Source organism: Globicephala melas, chromosome 9 (assembly GCF_963455315.2).
Source record: "Globicephala melas chromosome 9, mGloMel1.2, whole genome shotgun sequence".
Lineage (NCBI taxonomy): Eukaryota > Metazoa > Chordata > Mammalia > Artiodactyla > Delphinidae > Globicephala > Globicephala melas.
This window is the reverse complement of record NC_083322.1, coordinates 104,866,249-104,882,298: the sequence shown is the minus strand read 5'-3', so window position 1 is coordinate 104,882,298 and position 16,050 is coordinate 104,866,249. Positions and strand designations below refer to the sequence as shown.

The window sequence follows — 16,050 nt, the reverse complement described above, 5'->3', positions numbered from 1 at the left end:
GTTGGGAAGGGACACAGGGGACCAGCAGAAGGACACTTCAGAAGACATGCTGCACACACAGAGGTGGTGGTGGAGACTGAGGGCGGCGGGGAGAGCTCCCCAGAGGCGGGCAGCAGAGCCAACCACTGTTAAAAGTCAGGAGTCAAGAGGAAGCACAGATGGCAAGACACTGGACTACTGCAACAAGTCAGGCTCAGACACAGGAAGGAAAGAAATGCTTTGAGATGGAAACTTAAATCCAAGCCCAGCGGTATCAGAGACTCCACATACGTAAGGTTAGAGGAACACAGCAAGACTGGGCTGGACGTCCCTGCCCACATGCAGCTTCTCTCCAGGTGCAGACTCACACATGATGCCAGGCAAAGCAGCCCACACCCATTGGCCGGGAAAACCCAAATACCCGACTACCCCAGAAAACTGGAGTCCACCAGTGACCGAGCTGTTCCCTGCATTTACGAAACTGCACACAACGCTTAAGACTACAGTTGATGAAAGTACTTGAAGTGTGAAAAACGAATCAAAATGCAAACTTACTGCATGTGGCCTTTGTAGGATTTACTTGTTGTCCAGCAAGGAACTGTAGGAGCTTCCTAATGTCTATGTGCACTTCAGCCATTTGCTCTGAGTTTCTATTTTGAGAAGCATTTTCAGAAGCTAAAATGACAGAATATTTTAAGATACAATTATCTTCAAGTGGAACAGGGAACCCAGAGATCGTACGATGACTGTTTATCAATAAATCATTTAAATAAATGATTTACATGACCACTCACTTTAGCAGCCTAGAGAAATACTGCATGATATAAATGCAATCACTCACTAAACAAACATTTATTAAGTACTGACTCTTTTAAGGAAGAGGAATTCCCTGGCGGTCCAGTGGTTAGGACTCCATGCTTTCACTGCTGAGGGCCAGGGTTCAATCCCTGGTCAGGGAACTAAGATCCCACAAGAGTCACAGCCCCACAAAAATACTACGCTAATGTAAAGGGAATCTTTGATTATAGGGACCTGAAATATGACCCAATCTCCTTCTTAAGGTCAAAGAAAACAGTTTCTCTTAGAAACATATACAGGACTTCCCAGGTGGTCCAGTGGTTAGGACTCTGCACTTTCACTGCTGAGGGCCCATGTTCAATCCCCGGTCGGGGAACTAAGATCTCGCATACCTCATGACATGGCCAAATAAACCCCCCCCCCCAAAAAAGACCATATACACCTAAAGCAAGGCCTCTCATTATAAAGTGGAATGAATTGGGAAGAAAACATCCTTTCGTCTCTGGGAAGGTATCAAAGACCCTCTTTGTTACTTACTAAAATAAACAAAATGAGGAACACCAAAATAAGTCATTTCATACAACTGTTGTCAAAGCTTTATTCACATGGATTTCACTTTGCTCCAGAAGCATGCCCATCACTATGAAGTAAAATTCCCTCACAATGGTAAGCTACAACGTGTCTCTAATAAGCAAACTTGTAGTAACGAATTTTAATTCTAAAAGTGGCAGGAGCCTTACTAGATCTACTTTGGAACACACGAGTGACTAAAACGGCCTTCACAGAGCGAGCACCGTCCCCAGGGCCTCTGCCTCGCTCCCTGCTGGAGCTTCCCTCCCACAGCCTGCCCACCACCGTGAGCTCCACAGCACAGGACTCTGATTCCTGAGCCAATCCGCTCAACCACCCCTCATCCACTGCTTGCTGAACTGATTCCTAGTCCCTTACCACCTTGTATGGGACAAGAAAGTTGATGACGCACGAAAAGCTAATATTTGCTAATATAGTTCTGTAAGTACCAAAGAGAGTAAAGTAGGAAAAGTGGGTGGGGTTGGAGACAAGATAGTGGAGTAGGACTTGAGCTCACCTCCTTACCTCCTCTCATGAAAACACCAAAATCACAACTAACTGCTGAAAAACCATCAACAGAAAAAGAATGGAACCTACCAAAATGATATTCTACATCCAAGGACAAAGAAAAAGCCGCAAGGAGATGGTAGGAGGGGCACATTCACAATACAATCAAATCCTACACCAGCTGGGTGGGTGACACACAAACTGGAAAATAACTATTATCGCAGAGGTTCTCCCAGAGGAGGGAGAATTCTGAGCCCCACATCAGGCTCCCCAGCCTGGGGGCCCAGCATCGGGAGGAGGAGCCCCCAGAGCACCTGGCTTTGAAGGCCAGCGGGGCTTGAGTGCAAGAGCTCCACAGGACTGGGGAAACAGAGACTCCATCCTTGAAGGGTGCACACATAGTCTCATGCACACCAGGACCCAGGGAAAACTGCAGTGACTTCATATCAGCCTGGGCCAGACCTACCCGCTGGTCTTGGAGGGTCTCCCGAGGAAGTGGGGGGTGGCTGTGGCTCACTTTTGTGGAGAAAAGGACACTGGTGGCAGAGGTAACACTGAGTACTCATCGGCGTGAGCTCTCCTGGAGGCAGCCTTCTTGACACCAAGACCCGGCCCCACCCAACAGCCTTAGGCTCCAGTGCTGGGACACCTCAACACAAACAAGCAACAGGATGGGGGAATGGCCCCGCCCATCAGCAGACAGGCTGCCTAGTCATCTTAAGTCAACAGCCGCCTCCAAACACACCCCTCCACAAGTCCCTGCGCACCAGATGGACAAGACCCAGCTCCACCTGATAGTGGGCAAGCACTAATCCCTCCCACCAGGAAACCTGCACAAGCCTCCAAACCAGCTTCACCCACCAGGGGGCAGAAATCAGAAGCAAGAGGAACTACAATCCCGCAGCCTGTGGGATCGCAAACACAAAAAGTTAGACAAAATGGGACAAGCAGAGGAATATGTTCCAGATGAAGGAACAAGATAAAACCCCAGAAGAACAACTACGTTAAGTGGAGATAGACAATCTACCTGAAATAGAAATCAGAGTAGTGACAGTAAAGATGTTTCAAGATCTCTGAAAAAGAATGGCGGCACACACCGGGAAGAGACAAGAAATGTTTAACAAACAGCTAAAAAATATAAACAACAGAGTAGAACAATTCAATAACTGAAATGAAAAATACACTAGAAGGAACCAATAGCAGAATAAATGAGGCAGAAGAACAGATAAGTGAACTGGGAGACAGAATGGTGGGAAATCACTGCTGCACAAGAGAATAAAGAAAAAAGAATGAAAAGAAATGAGGACAATTTAAGAGACCTCTGGGACAACGTTAAAAACACCAACATTCCCATTATAAGTGTCCCAGAAGGAGAAGAGAGAGAGAAAGGGTCTGAGAAAGTATTTGAAGAGATAATAGCTGAAAACTTCCCTAACCTGGGAAAGGAAATAGTCACCCAAGTCCAGGAAGTGCAGAGTCTCATACAAGACAAACCCAAGGAGGAACTTGCTGAGACACACTGTAATCAAATTGACAGAAATAAAAGACAAAGAAAAAAATATTAAAAGCAATAAGGGAAAAGCAACAAATAACATACAAGGGAATCCCCATAAGGTTATCAGTTTATTTCTCACCAGAAACTCTGCAGCCCAGAAGGGAGTGGCACAATATATTTCAAGTGATGAAAAGGAAAACCTATAACCAAGAATACCCAGCAAGGCTCTTGTTCAGATTCAGTGGAGAAATCAAAAGCTTTACAGACAAGCAAAAGCTAAAAGAATTCAGCATCACCAAACCAGCTTTGCAACAAATGCTAAATGAAGTTCTCTAGGCGAAAAAGAAAAGGTCACAACTAGAAACGAGAAAATGAGGAATGGTAAAGCTTGCTGGTAAAGGCAAGCATACAGTAAAAGTAGGAAATCATCCACACACAAATATGACATGAAAACCAGCAATCGTGAGAAGACAAGAGTACAGTTTTGTATATATGTAGCCTGCCATATCAAAACATCATGGGAACTGCAAACCAAAAATCTACAATACATATACACACAAAAAAGAAAAAGGAATCCAAACACAACACTAACGGCAGCCATCAAATCACATAAGAACAAAAGAGGAAGGGAAGGAAAAAAACCTACAAAAACAAACACAAAACAATTAACAAAATGGCAATAGGAACATACATACCAGTAATTACCTTGAATGTAAATGGATTAAATGCTCCAATTAAAAGACTTAGACTGGCTGAATGGATATGAAAACAAGCAAATAGAGAAAGAACAAACAAAACCCAAAGTTAGTAGAAGGAAAGAAATCATAAAGATCACAGCACAAATAAATGAACTACAGATGAAGGAAGTAGAAAAGATCAATGAAACTAAAAGCTGGTTCTTTGAAAAGATAAACAAAAGTGATAAACCTTTAGCCAAACTCATCAAGAAAAAAAGGGAGAGGATCCAAATCAATAATATTAGAAATGGAAAAGGAGAAGTTACAACAGACACCAAAGAAATACAAAGGATCATAAGAGACTACTACAAGCAACTATATGCCAATAAAATGGACCACCTAGAAGAAATGGAAAAATTCTTAGAAAGGTACCATGTCCCAAGACTGAACCAGGAAGAAACAGAAAATATGAACAGACTAATCAGGAGTACTGAATTTGAAACTGTGACTAAAAATCTTCCAATGAACAAAAGTCCAGGACCACAGGTGTGTTCTATCAAACACAGAGAGGAGGAGAGTTAACATCTATTCTTCTGAAACTCTTCCAAAAATTTGCAAAGGAAGGAACACTCCCAAGCTCATTCTATGAGGCCACCATTACCCTGATAGCAAAACCAAAGATACCAAAAAAAGAAAATTACAGGCCAATATCACTGATGAACATAGACACAAAAATCCTCAGCAAAATACTAGCAAAAAGAATCCAAAAACACATTAAAAGGATCATACACTATGACCAAGTGGGATTTATCCCAGGGATGCAAAGAATTTTCAATATCCACAAAACAATCAGTGTGATATACCACATTAACAAAAAATAAAGAAACCATATGACCATCCCAACATGCATCAACAGATGCAGAAAAAGCTTTTGACAAAATTCAACACCATTTATGATAAAAACTCTCCAGAAAGTGGGCACAGAGGAAACCTACCTTAACATAATAAAGGCCATATATGACAAACCCACAGCTAACATCATAGTCAACAGTGAAAAGCTGACAGCATTTCCTCTAAGATCAGGAACAAGATACGGATGTCCACTTCTGCCACGTTTTTTCAACATACTTTCGGAAGACCTAGCCAGAACAATCAGAGAAGAAAAAGAAATAAAAGGAATCCAAATTGGAAAAAAAGTAAAACTGTCACTGTTTGCATATGACATGATTCTATACATAGAAAATCCTAAAGATGCTACCAGAAAACTACTAGAGCTCATCAATGAATTCAGTAAAGTTGCAGGACACAAGATTTTTAATACACAGAAATCTGTTGCATTTCTACACATTAAAAACAAAAGATCAGAAAGAAAAATTAAGGAAACAATCCCATTTATCATTGCATCAAAAAGAATAAAATACCTAGGAATAAACCTACCTAAGGAGGCAAAGACCTGCACTCCAAAAACTATAAGATGTTGATGAAAGAAATCAGAGATGACACAAACAGAAAAATATACCATGCTCCTGGACTGGAAGAATCAAAATGACTATACCACCTAAGGCAATCTACAGACTCAATGCAATCCCCATCAAATTACCAATGACATTTTTCACAGAACTAGAACAAAACATCTTAAAATTTGGATGGGAACAAATAAGACCCCAAATAGCCAAAGCAATCTTGAGAAAGAAAAATGGACCTGGCGGAATCAGGCTCTCTGACTTCAGACTATAGTACAAAGCTACAGTCATCAAAACAGTAAGGTACTGCCACAAAAACAGAAATACAGATCAATGGAAGAGGATGGAAAATCCAGAAATAAACCCACATACCTGTGGTTAATTAATCTTTTATAAAGAATCCCAAAATATACAATGGAGAAAAGACAGTCTCTTCGATAAGTGCTGCTGGGAAAACTGGACAACCACGTGTAAAAGAATGAAATTAGGACACTCCTTAAAACAGGAGTGAATAGGTGAAGGGGATGGATAAACCAGGAGTTTGGGATTAATGTATATAAACCAGTATATATAAAATAAATGACAAGGACCTACTGTATAGCAAGGAAACTACACCCAGTACTCTGTAATAACCCATATGGGAAAAGAATCAGAAAAAGAATATATGTGTGTGTGTGTGTGTGTGTGTACACACACACACACACACACACATAACTGAATCACTCTGCCATACACCTGAAACTAACACAACATTGTAAGGCAACTATATTCCAACAATTAAAAAAAAAAAATAAGAGGGCTCACGCCAAGGAGTACTTCCCAGAACTTCTCCTCTCAATGTCCTTGTCCCCACGGTGAGCCACAGCCACCCCCTGCCTCTGCAGGAGACCCTCCAACATTAGCAGGTGATTTGCTATTATAAATAATGTAACAGGGAGAGGACTGGGGTTGGCAGCGTGAACACAGCCTGCACAGGGTTAGTGCACCACGGCTAGCCCGGAGGGAGTCTGGGGAAAAGTCTGGATCTGCCAAAGAGACAAGAGACTTTTGCTTCCCTCTTTGTTTCCTGGTGTGTGAGGAGGATTAAGAGCGCTGCTTAAAGGAGCTCCAGAGAGAGGAGTGAACTGCAGCTAACAGCGCGGACCCCCGAGACGGGCATGAGACGCTAAGGCTGCTGCTGCCGCCACCAACAAGCCTGTGTGCGAGCACAGGTCACTATCCACACCTCCCTTCCAGGTAGCCTGTGCACCCCACCACTGCCAGGGTCCCAGGATCCAGGGACAACTTCCGGGGGATAATGCATGGTGCGCCTAAGGCTGGTGTAACGTCAAGCCGGCCTCTGCCGCTACAGGCTCGCCCTGCATCGTGTCCCTCCCATTCCCCGGCCTCAGTGAGCCACAGACCCCGAATCAGCTGCTCCTTTAACCCCGTCCTGTCTGAGCGAAGAACAGACGCCCTCTGGCAACCTACACGCAGAGGCGGGGCCAAATACAAAGCTGAGCCCCGGGAGCTGTGCAAACAAAGAAGAGAAAGGGAAATCTCTCCCAGCAGCCTCAGGAGCAGCTGATTAAATCTCCACAATCAACTTGATGTACCCTGCATCTGTGGAATACCTGAATAGACAACAAACCATCCCAAATTGAGGAGGTGGACTTTGAGAGCAAGATTTATTATTATTTCCCCTTTTCCTCTTTTTGTGAGTGTGTGTGTGTATGCTTCTGTGTGAGATTTTCTCTGTATACCTTTGCTTTCACCATCTGTCTTAGGTTTCTATCCGTCGGGGTTGTTTTTGCTTTGTTTTTATTTACTTTTTTTAAAAAATTTTTTCTTAATAATTATTTTTTATTTTAATAACTTTATTTTATTTTATCCTACTTTATTTTATTGTCCCCTTCCTTCCTTCCTTCCTTCTTTCCTTCTTTCTTTCTACTTTTTCTCCCTTTTATTCTGAGCCATGTGGATGAAAGGCTCTTGGTGCTGCAGCCAGGAGTCAGTGCTGTTCCTCTGATGTGGGAGGGCCAACTTCAGGACACTGGTCCACAAAAGACCTCCCAGCTCCACGTAATATCAAATGGCAAAAATCTCCCAGAGATCTCCATCTCAACAACAACACCCAGCTTCACTCAACGACCAGCAAGCTACAGCGCTGGACACCCTATGCCAAACAACTAGCAAGACAGGAACACAACCCCACCCATTAGCAGAGAGGCTGCCTAAAATCATAATAAGTCCACAGACACCCCAAAACACACCACCAGACGTGGACCTGCCCACCAGAGAGACAAGATCCAGCCTCATCCAACAGAACACAGGTACTAGTCCCCTCCACCAGGAAGCCTACACAACCCACTGAACCAACTTTAGCTGGGGACAGACACCAAAAACAACGGAAACTACGAACCTGCAGCCTGCAAAAAGGAGACCCCAAACACAGTAAGATAAGCAAAATGAGGGACAGAAAAACACATAGCAGATGAAGGAGCAAGATAAAAACCCACCAGACCTAACAAAGGAAGAGGAAATAGGCAGTCTACCTGAAAAAGAATTCAGAATAATGATAGTAAAGATGATCCAAAATATTGGAAATAGAATGGAGAAAATGCAAGAAACATTTAACAAGGACATATAAGAACTAAAGATGAAACAAGCAACAATGAACAAGACAATAAAAGAAATAAAAAATACTCTGGAAGGGATCAATAGCAGAATAACTGAGGCAGAAGAACAGATAAGTGATCTGGAAGATAAAATAGTGGAAATAACTACTGCAGAGCAGAATAAAGAAAAAAGAATGAAAAGAACTGAGGACAGTCTCAGAGACCTCTGGGACAACATTAAACGTACCAACATTTGAATTATAGGGGTTCCAGAAGAAGAAGAGAAAAAGAAAGGGACTGAGAAAATATTTGAAGAGATTTTAGTTGAAAACTTCCCTAATATGGGAAAGGAAATAGTTAATCAAGTCTAGGAAGCATAGAGAGTCCCATATAGGATAAATCTAAAAAGAAACACACCAAGACACATATTAATCAAACTGTCAAAAAGTAAATACAAAGAAAACATATTAAAAGCAGCAAGGGAAAAACAAATAACACACAAGGGAATACCCATAAGGTTAACAGCTGATCTTTCAGCAGAAACTCTGCAAGCCAGAAGGGACTGGCAGGACATATTTAAAGTGATGAAGGAGAAAAACCTACAACCAATATTACTCTACCCAGCAAGGATTTCATTCAGATTTGATGGAGAAATTAAAATCTTTACAGACAAGCAAAAGCTGAGAGTTCAGCACCACCAAACGAGATTTACAACAAATGCTAAAGGATCTTCTCTAGGCAAGAAACACAAGAGAAGGAAAAAGACCTACAATAACAAACCCAAAATAATTAAGAAAATGGGAATAGGAACGTACATATCGATAATTACCTTACATGTAAATGGATTAAATGCTCCCACCAAAAGACACAGACTGGCTGAATGAATACAAAAACAAGACCCATATATATGCTGTGTACAAGAGACACACGACAGACCTAGAGACACCTACAGACTGAAAGTGAGGGGATGGAAAAAGATATTCCATGCAAATGGAAACCAAAACAAAGCTGGAGTAGCAATTCTCATATCAGACAAAACAGACTTTAAAATAAAGACTATTAGAAGAGACACAGAAGGACACTACATAATGATCAAGGGATCGATCCAAGAAGAAGATATAACAACTGTAAATATTTATGCACCCAACATAGGAGCACCTCAATACATAAGAAAAATACTAACAGCCAAAAAAGGGGAAATCGACAGTAACACAATCATAGTAGGGGATTTTAACACCCCACTTTCACCAATGGACAGATCATCCAAAATGAAAATAAATAAGGAAACACAAGCTTTAAATGATACATTAAACAAGATGGACTTAATTGATATTTATAGGACATTCCATCCAAAAACAACAGAACACACATTTTTCTTAAGTGCTCATGGAACATTCTCCAGGATAGATCATATCTTGGGTCACAAATCAAGCCCTTGTAAATTTAAGAAAATTGAAATTGTATCAAGTATCTTTTCCGACCACAACGCTATGAGAATAGATATCAATTACAAGAAAAGATCTGTAAAAAATACAAATACACGGAGGCTAAACAATACACTACTTAATAACGAAGTGATCACTGAAGAAATCAAAAAATACCTAGAAACAAATGACAATGGAGACAGGATGAGCCAAAACCTATGGGATGCAGCAAAAGCAACTCTAAGAGGGAAGTGTATAGCAATACAATCCTACATTAAGAAACAGGAAACATCTTGAATAAACAACCTAACCTTGCAACTAAAGCAATTAGAGAAAGAAGAACAAAAAACACCCCCCAAAGTTAGCAGAAAGAAATCATAAAGATCAGATCAGAAATAAATGAAAAAGAAATGAAGGAAACAATAGCAAAGATCAATAAAACTAAAAGCTGGTTCCTTGAGAAGATAAACAAAATTGATAAAACATTAGCCAGACTCATCAAGAAAAAAAGGGAGAAGACAAATCAATAGAATTAGAAATGAAAAAGGAGAAGTAACAACTGACACTGCAGAAATACAAAGGATCGTGAGAGATTACTACAAGCAACACTATGCCAATAAAATGGACAATCTGGAAGAAATGGACAAATTCTTAGAAATGCACAACGCTGCCAAGACTGAATCAGGAAGAAATACGAACAGACCAATCACAAGCACTGAAATTGCAACTATGATTAAAAATCTTCCAACAAACAAAAGCCCAGGACCACATGGCTTTACAGGCGAATTCTATCAAACATTTAGAGAAGAGCTAACACCTATCCTTCTCAAACTCTTCCAAAATATAGCAGAGGGAGGAACACTCCCAAACTCATTCTACCAGGCCACCATCACCCTGACACCAAAACCAGACAAGGATGTCACAAAGAAAGAAAATTACAGGCCAATATCACTGATGAACATAGATGCAAAAATCCTCAACAAAATACTAGCAAACAGAATCCAATAGCACATTAAGAGGATCATACACCATGATCAAGTGGGGTTTATTCCAGGAATGCAAGGATTTTTCAATATACGCAAATCAATCAATGTGATACACCATATTAACAAATTGAAGGAGAAAAACCATATGGTCATCTCAATAGATGCATAGAAAGCTTTCGACAAAATTCAACACCCATTTATGATAAAAACCCTGCAGAAAGTAGGCATAAAGGGAACTTTGCTCAACATAATAAAGGCCATACATGACAAAACCACAGCCAACATCGTCCTCAATGGTGAAAAACTGAAAGCATTTCCACTAACATCAGGAACAAGACAAGGTTGCCCACTCTCACCACTCTTATTCAACATAGTTTTGGAAGTTATAGCCACAGCAATCAGAGAATAAAAGGAATTAAAAGGAATCCAAATCAGAAAAGAAGAAGTAAAGCTGTCACTGTTTGCAGATGACATGATACTATACATAGAGAATCCTAAAGATGCTACCAGAAAACTACTACAGCTAATCATTGAATTTGGTAAAGTAGCAGGATACAAAATTAATGCAGAAATCTCTGGCATTCCTATACACTAATGATGAAAAATCTGAACGTGAAATCAAGAAAACACTCCCATTTACCACTGCAACAAAAACAATAAAATATCTAGGAATAAACTGACCTAAGGAGACAAAAGACCTGTATGCAGAAAATTATAAGACATTGATGAAAGAAATTCAAGATGATACAAATAGATGGAGAGATATACCATGTTCTTGGATTAGAAGAATGAACATTGTGAAAGTGACTCTACTACCCAAAGCAATGTACAGATTCAATGCAATCCCTATCAAACTACCACTGGCATTTTTCACAAAACTAGAACAAAAAATTTCACAATTTGTATGGAAACACAACAAAACCCATATAGCCAAAGCAATCTTGAGAATGAAAAACGGAGCTGGAGGAATCAGGGTCCTTGACTTCAGACTATACTACAAAGCTACAGTAATCAAGACAGTATGGTACTGGCACAAAAACAGAAATATTGATCAACGGAACAGGATAGAAAGCCCAGAGATAAACCCACGCACATATTGTCACCTTATCGTTGATAAAGGAGGCCGAAATGTACAGTGGAGAAAGGACAGCCTCTTCAATAAGTGGTGCTGGGAAAACTGGACAGGTACATGTAAAAGTATGAGATTAGAACACTCCCTAACACCTTACACAAAAGTAAACTCAAAATGGATTAAAGACCTAAATTTAAGGCCAGAAACTATCAAACTCTTAGAGGAAAACATAGGCAGAACAGTCTATGACATAAATCACAGCAAGATCCTTTTTGACCCACCTCCTAGAGAAATGGAAGTAAAACAAAAATAAAAACATGGGACCTAATGAAACTTAAAAGCTTTTGCACAGCAAAGGAAACCATAAACAAGACCAAAAGACAACCCTCAGAATGGGAGAAAATATTTGCAAATGAAGCAACGGACAAAGGATTAATCTCCAAAATTTACAAGCAGCTCATGCAGCTAAATAACAAAAAAGCAAACAACCCAATCCAAAAATGGGCAGAAGAACTAAATAGACATTTCTCCAAAGAAGATATTCAGATTGCCAACAAACACATGAAAGGATGCTCAACATCATTAATCATTAGAGAAATGTAAATCAAAACTACAATGAGATATCATCTCACACCGGTCAGAACAGCCATCATCAAAAAATATGGAAACAATAAATGCTGGAGAGGGTGTGGAGAAAAGGGAACACTCTTGCACTGCTGGTGGGAATGTGAATTGGTACAGCCACTATGGAGAACAGTATGGAAGTTCCTTAAAAAACTACAAATAGAACTATCATATGACCCAGCAATCCCACTACTGGGCATATACCCTGAGAAAACCGTAATTCAAAAAGTGTCATGTACCAAAATGTTCATTGCAGCTCTATTTACAATAGCCAGGAGATGGAAACAACCTAAGTGTCCATCATCGGATGAATAAAAGAAGATGTGGCACATATACACAATGGAATATTACTCAGCCATAAAAAGAAATGAAACTGAGTTATTTGTAGTGAGGTGGATGGACGTAGAGTCTGTCATACAGAGTGAAGTAATAAGTCAGAAAGAGAAAAAGAAATACTGTATGCTAACACATATATATGGAATCTAAGAAAAAAAAAAGGTCATGAAGAACCTAGGGGTAAGATGGGAATAAAGACACAGACCTACTAGAGAATGGACTTGAGGATATGGGGAGGGGGAAGGGTAAGCTGTGACAAAGTGAGAGAGTGGCATGGACATATATACACTACCAAATGTAAAATGGATAGCTAGTGGGAAGCAGCCGCATAGCACAGGGAGATCAGCTCGGTGCTTTGTGACCACCTAGAGGGGTGGGATAGGGAGGATGGGTGGGAGGGAGACTGAAGAGGGAAGAGATATGGGAACATATGTATATGTATAACTGATTCACTTTGTTATAAAGCAGAAACTAACACACCATTGTAAAGCAATTATACTCCAATAAAGATGTAAAAAAAAAAATGAAAGAAAGAAAGAAAAACTTCTTACTTTTTAATACACACACAAGTAGGAGAAAATGAGTGTCATCTACATGTCTAACTCCACCCCATGTGAGAAACTACAATCTTTGGGAGAAGGCACAGGATGTGAAGAGCTGGAAGGGCTCTTGGAGACTGAGCCCAAGCCCAGGTTTTATGGATGAGGAAATAACCCAGCAGGAAACTTACCTAATGGAGGATTTCCAAGATCTTTAAAATGAGTTGTAACACATACTAGTTCAGTTTCTATTTTCAAGTTCAATTCTCCATTTAGGTTTGCTTCAATAATCTGCAAATTGAGTATTTTACAGTGTTAAGAAAAGGAAAAAGGAAATAAAAAAGTGAACATCAGCTTCCAACAAACCAGGTGACAAGGTAGCCCCCCCAGACGCAGGGCACTCCTGACAGCACCAAGCCCCACATGGCATCAGCAAGAAGACAAGGTCTGAGAGCCAGGGACTCAGAAATCCCCGGAGAGCAGCCCCTCCATGTGCAGAGCGCCGTGGGAAAACCTGAGAACAGGTGAGGCTGGGGGTCCCTGCTAGCAGCTCTGACAACACAGACACTGTGTGACTCCTGCAAAACAGAGGGAGGAGAACCGGAAGAGAACGTGAAGTTAGAAGCTCACCACCTGCCTTATTTATTTATATTTTTTGCGGTACGTGGGCCTCTCACTGTTGTGGCCTCTCCCGTTGCGGGGCACAGGCTCCGGACACGCAGGCTCAGCAGCCATGGCTCATGGGCCCAGCCGCTCCATGGCATGTGGGATCTTCCCGGACCGGGGCACGAACTCGCATCCCCTGCGTCGGCAGGCGGACTCTCAACCACTGCGCCACCAGAGAAGCCCCAGGGAAGCCCCACCTGCCTTATCTTTATAAATGGACCAAACCATCTATTACAACTGCCAATTCCACATAATCAGAAAGCCTTCAGAATATCAGGAGAACATAACCATCTACCTGAAAAATAAACTCAGACATTGGGAAGTGAGATTTCCAAATTCAGAAAGGCCCGAAGATGCCGTCAGGTGTCCAGGACTCCAACAAGCTGCGGGGCCCCGTGGCCGCTGGGCTTTCCGTACTCAGAGGACAGCTGGGCTTGGTGACCAATTGCCGTGGCCCCTACCGGCCACACCTCCCCCCGCCCCAACAGTGCCTGGAACTTCTCCCAAGATCAGAGGGGCCCTTTCCTTTCAAGCTCTGCCCTCCACCAACCAACAGGGTCTCTAAACGGGACAGAATCTAGAAATTAAGTTCAGAGAAAGATACAGGTACCACGACATGATACAGGTACCAAGATTTGGGCAATCTGCCCAGGGCACGCTGCACTTCGCCTTTTACCGTCGCTATCTGGCCATCTCTAAAGCCTGGCAGGTCTTCGGAAAGCCCGTGCAGCAGCATGCAAGCCAGCATTTTGCTCAACCAACAATGCAAGAGGCCACCGAGCCGCCACAGGTGATGGTGGTCGTCTGGCCGAGGAGCCATTCCAGAGGCGCGGCAAGAGGGGCAGAGGCCATGGGTGAGCGGAGCACGGCCTGCTCCGCAGGGCTCAGCTGCAGCTAAATCTCAGACAGATTTACTTCGGAGTGTCACTGGGAACCTAACATAAATGATCTCGATTCACAAAAAGTCACAGAGCCACTGTGACAGTTAGGCTGCCATTCTCGTGCTGGATAACACCCAGCACCGGGGCGCACCGCTCAGCAGGGGGCCCAGGGTGGCTGCAAGGACTCGGCTCCTCTGAGGCTGAGACAACGTATAAGGTGTAAGCAACAGAGCACTGCTCCAACCACCAAGCACCGCCGACCCACGTGTCTACCACAGCAACAGCATCCCTGCGCGCCCGTCAGAAACTCAGCCTGACCCCACCGCAGACCTCCTGAACCAGAACTGGCATTTGGTTGGAGGGGAGCCCAATGCCTTAAAACCTGGCGGAGACTTCTGTCAGTCCATGCCTGTTTTTTCTGTTCCTACCTGAGTCGTACACGCAACCCACCCCCACTGGCCACGTCTCTCATTAAAGGAAGTAAGGTAAGGATGGCATCTCATCAAGGGCCGCTGGGGCATCTGACGGGACAGGGATATTTTTAATGTGTTAAGTCCTAGTCATTTTCCTTAGGTCTCTTGCCTGTAATCTTCAGACACAGAATTCTGGTTACTCAAGTAGATCTCGTTATGCATTTGGCTACTCCAACTTTCCATATGCTTGATAACTTTCCCCTTAGTATTTCACAGTGCAGGAACCACTTCCACAAAATTCTGGCTTTTAAACACTCCAGGGAAGAGAAAAACACCTTTGATGATTTTATCTAAGCGACTTTGCAGACTCATTTCCCTTGGACCAAAAGAACAAACAATCGGATCCTTGACTTACTCGCCCTGCCTTTTCTCTCCTGGGCCTCTCGAACCTCTCTGGAGGTCCCCAGGGTATCCTCAGAGGAAGCTCCCAGCCTGACAACTGGATCAACATCAAGGCAGGCAGAGCAGAACACCCATGTCTGCCCAGGACACACTGCTTCATCTGAAGCCATCCTAAATTAAAGTGAAATCTATAAAGATGAAGTTATGGAAGAAAATTACTCTCAAGCGAGCACACCTGCGGTGATAAAACAGCCCATCAACGTTTTCTAGGCTTCAGGAAACTTTTGTAATTCCAAAGATCTCTTGAAACTAAGTTTCATTCCAGGTCCATGCGCAAACACCTATTACCCACGTGCTGACTGGCAACCCCACAGTGGGTGGCTGTCACGCAGAGACGGTTAAGACAATTTCTCTTTTCAGGAAGCTGCCACTTTAGGAGGGGTTCCCAGGTGCTAGCAGGTAACTTATGTAGTGCTGAACAGAGCAGCTCGGCAGAGGAGGGGCTTACAGCCAGTGTGGTGGGAGAAGGTCTGGGAATTCTGATGAGCAGTGAGAAGGGCTAAGTGCTTTCCAGGGGACAACGGGAGAGAAGCAGCCAAGTGTGAACGGCAGAGACGGGGC

General features: G+C 42.4%; 1 protein-coding gene across 4 annotated transcripts in view; it reads right to left on the bottom strand.

Moving 5' to 3' along the window:
* The window catches only part of HUS1 (HUS1 checkpoint clamp component), a 36,186-nt gene that overhangs the window by 8,141 nt on the left and 11,995 nt on the right, over positions 1 to 16,050 (bottom strand). For 2 of the 4 annotated variants that reach the window (XM_030871362.2, XM_070046271.1), the window contains exons 6-7: positions 13,259 to 13,358; positions 535 to 654 (exon numbers count right to left, since the gene is read on the bottom strand). In XM_030871362.2, the coding sequence (XP_030727222.1) occupies positions 535 to 654; positions 13,259 to 13,358 (220 nt within the window). Of the gene's footprint in view, positions 1 to 531; positions 655 to 5,021; positions 5,166 to 13,258; positions 13,359 to 16,050 lie in introns of those variants that run through there. The other 2 variants (XR_004042649.2, XM_060304937.1) reach the window with 2 other exon arrangements.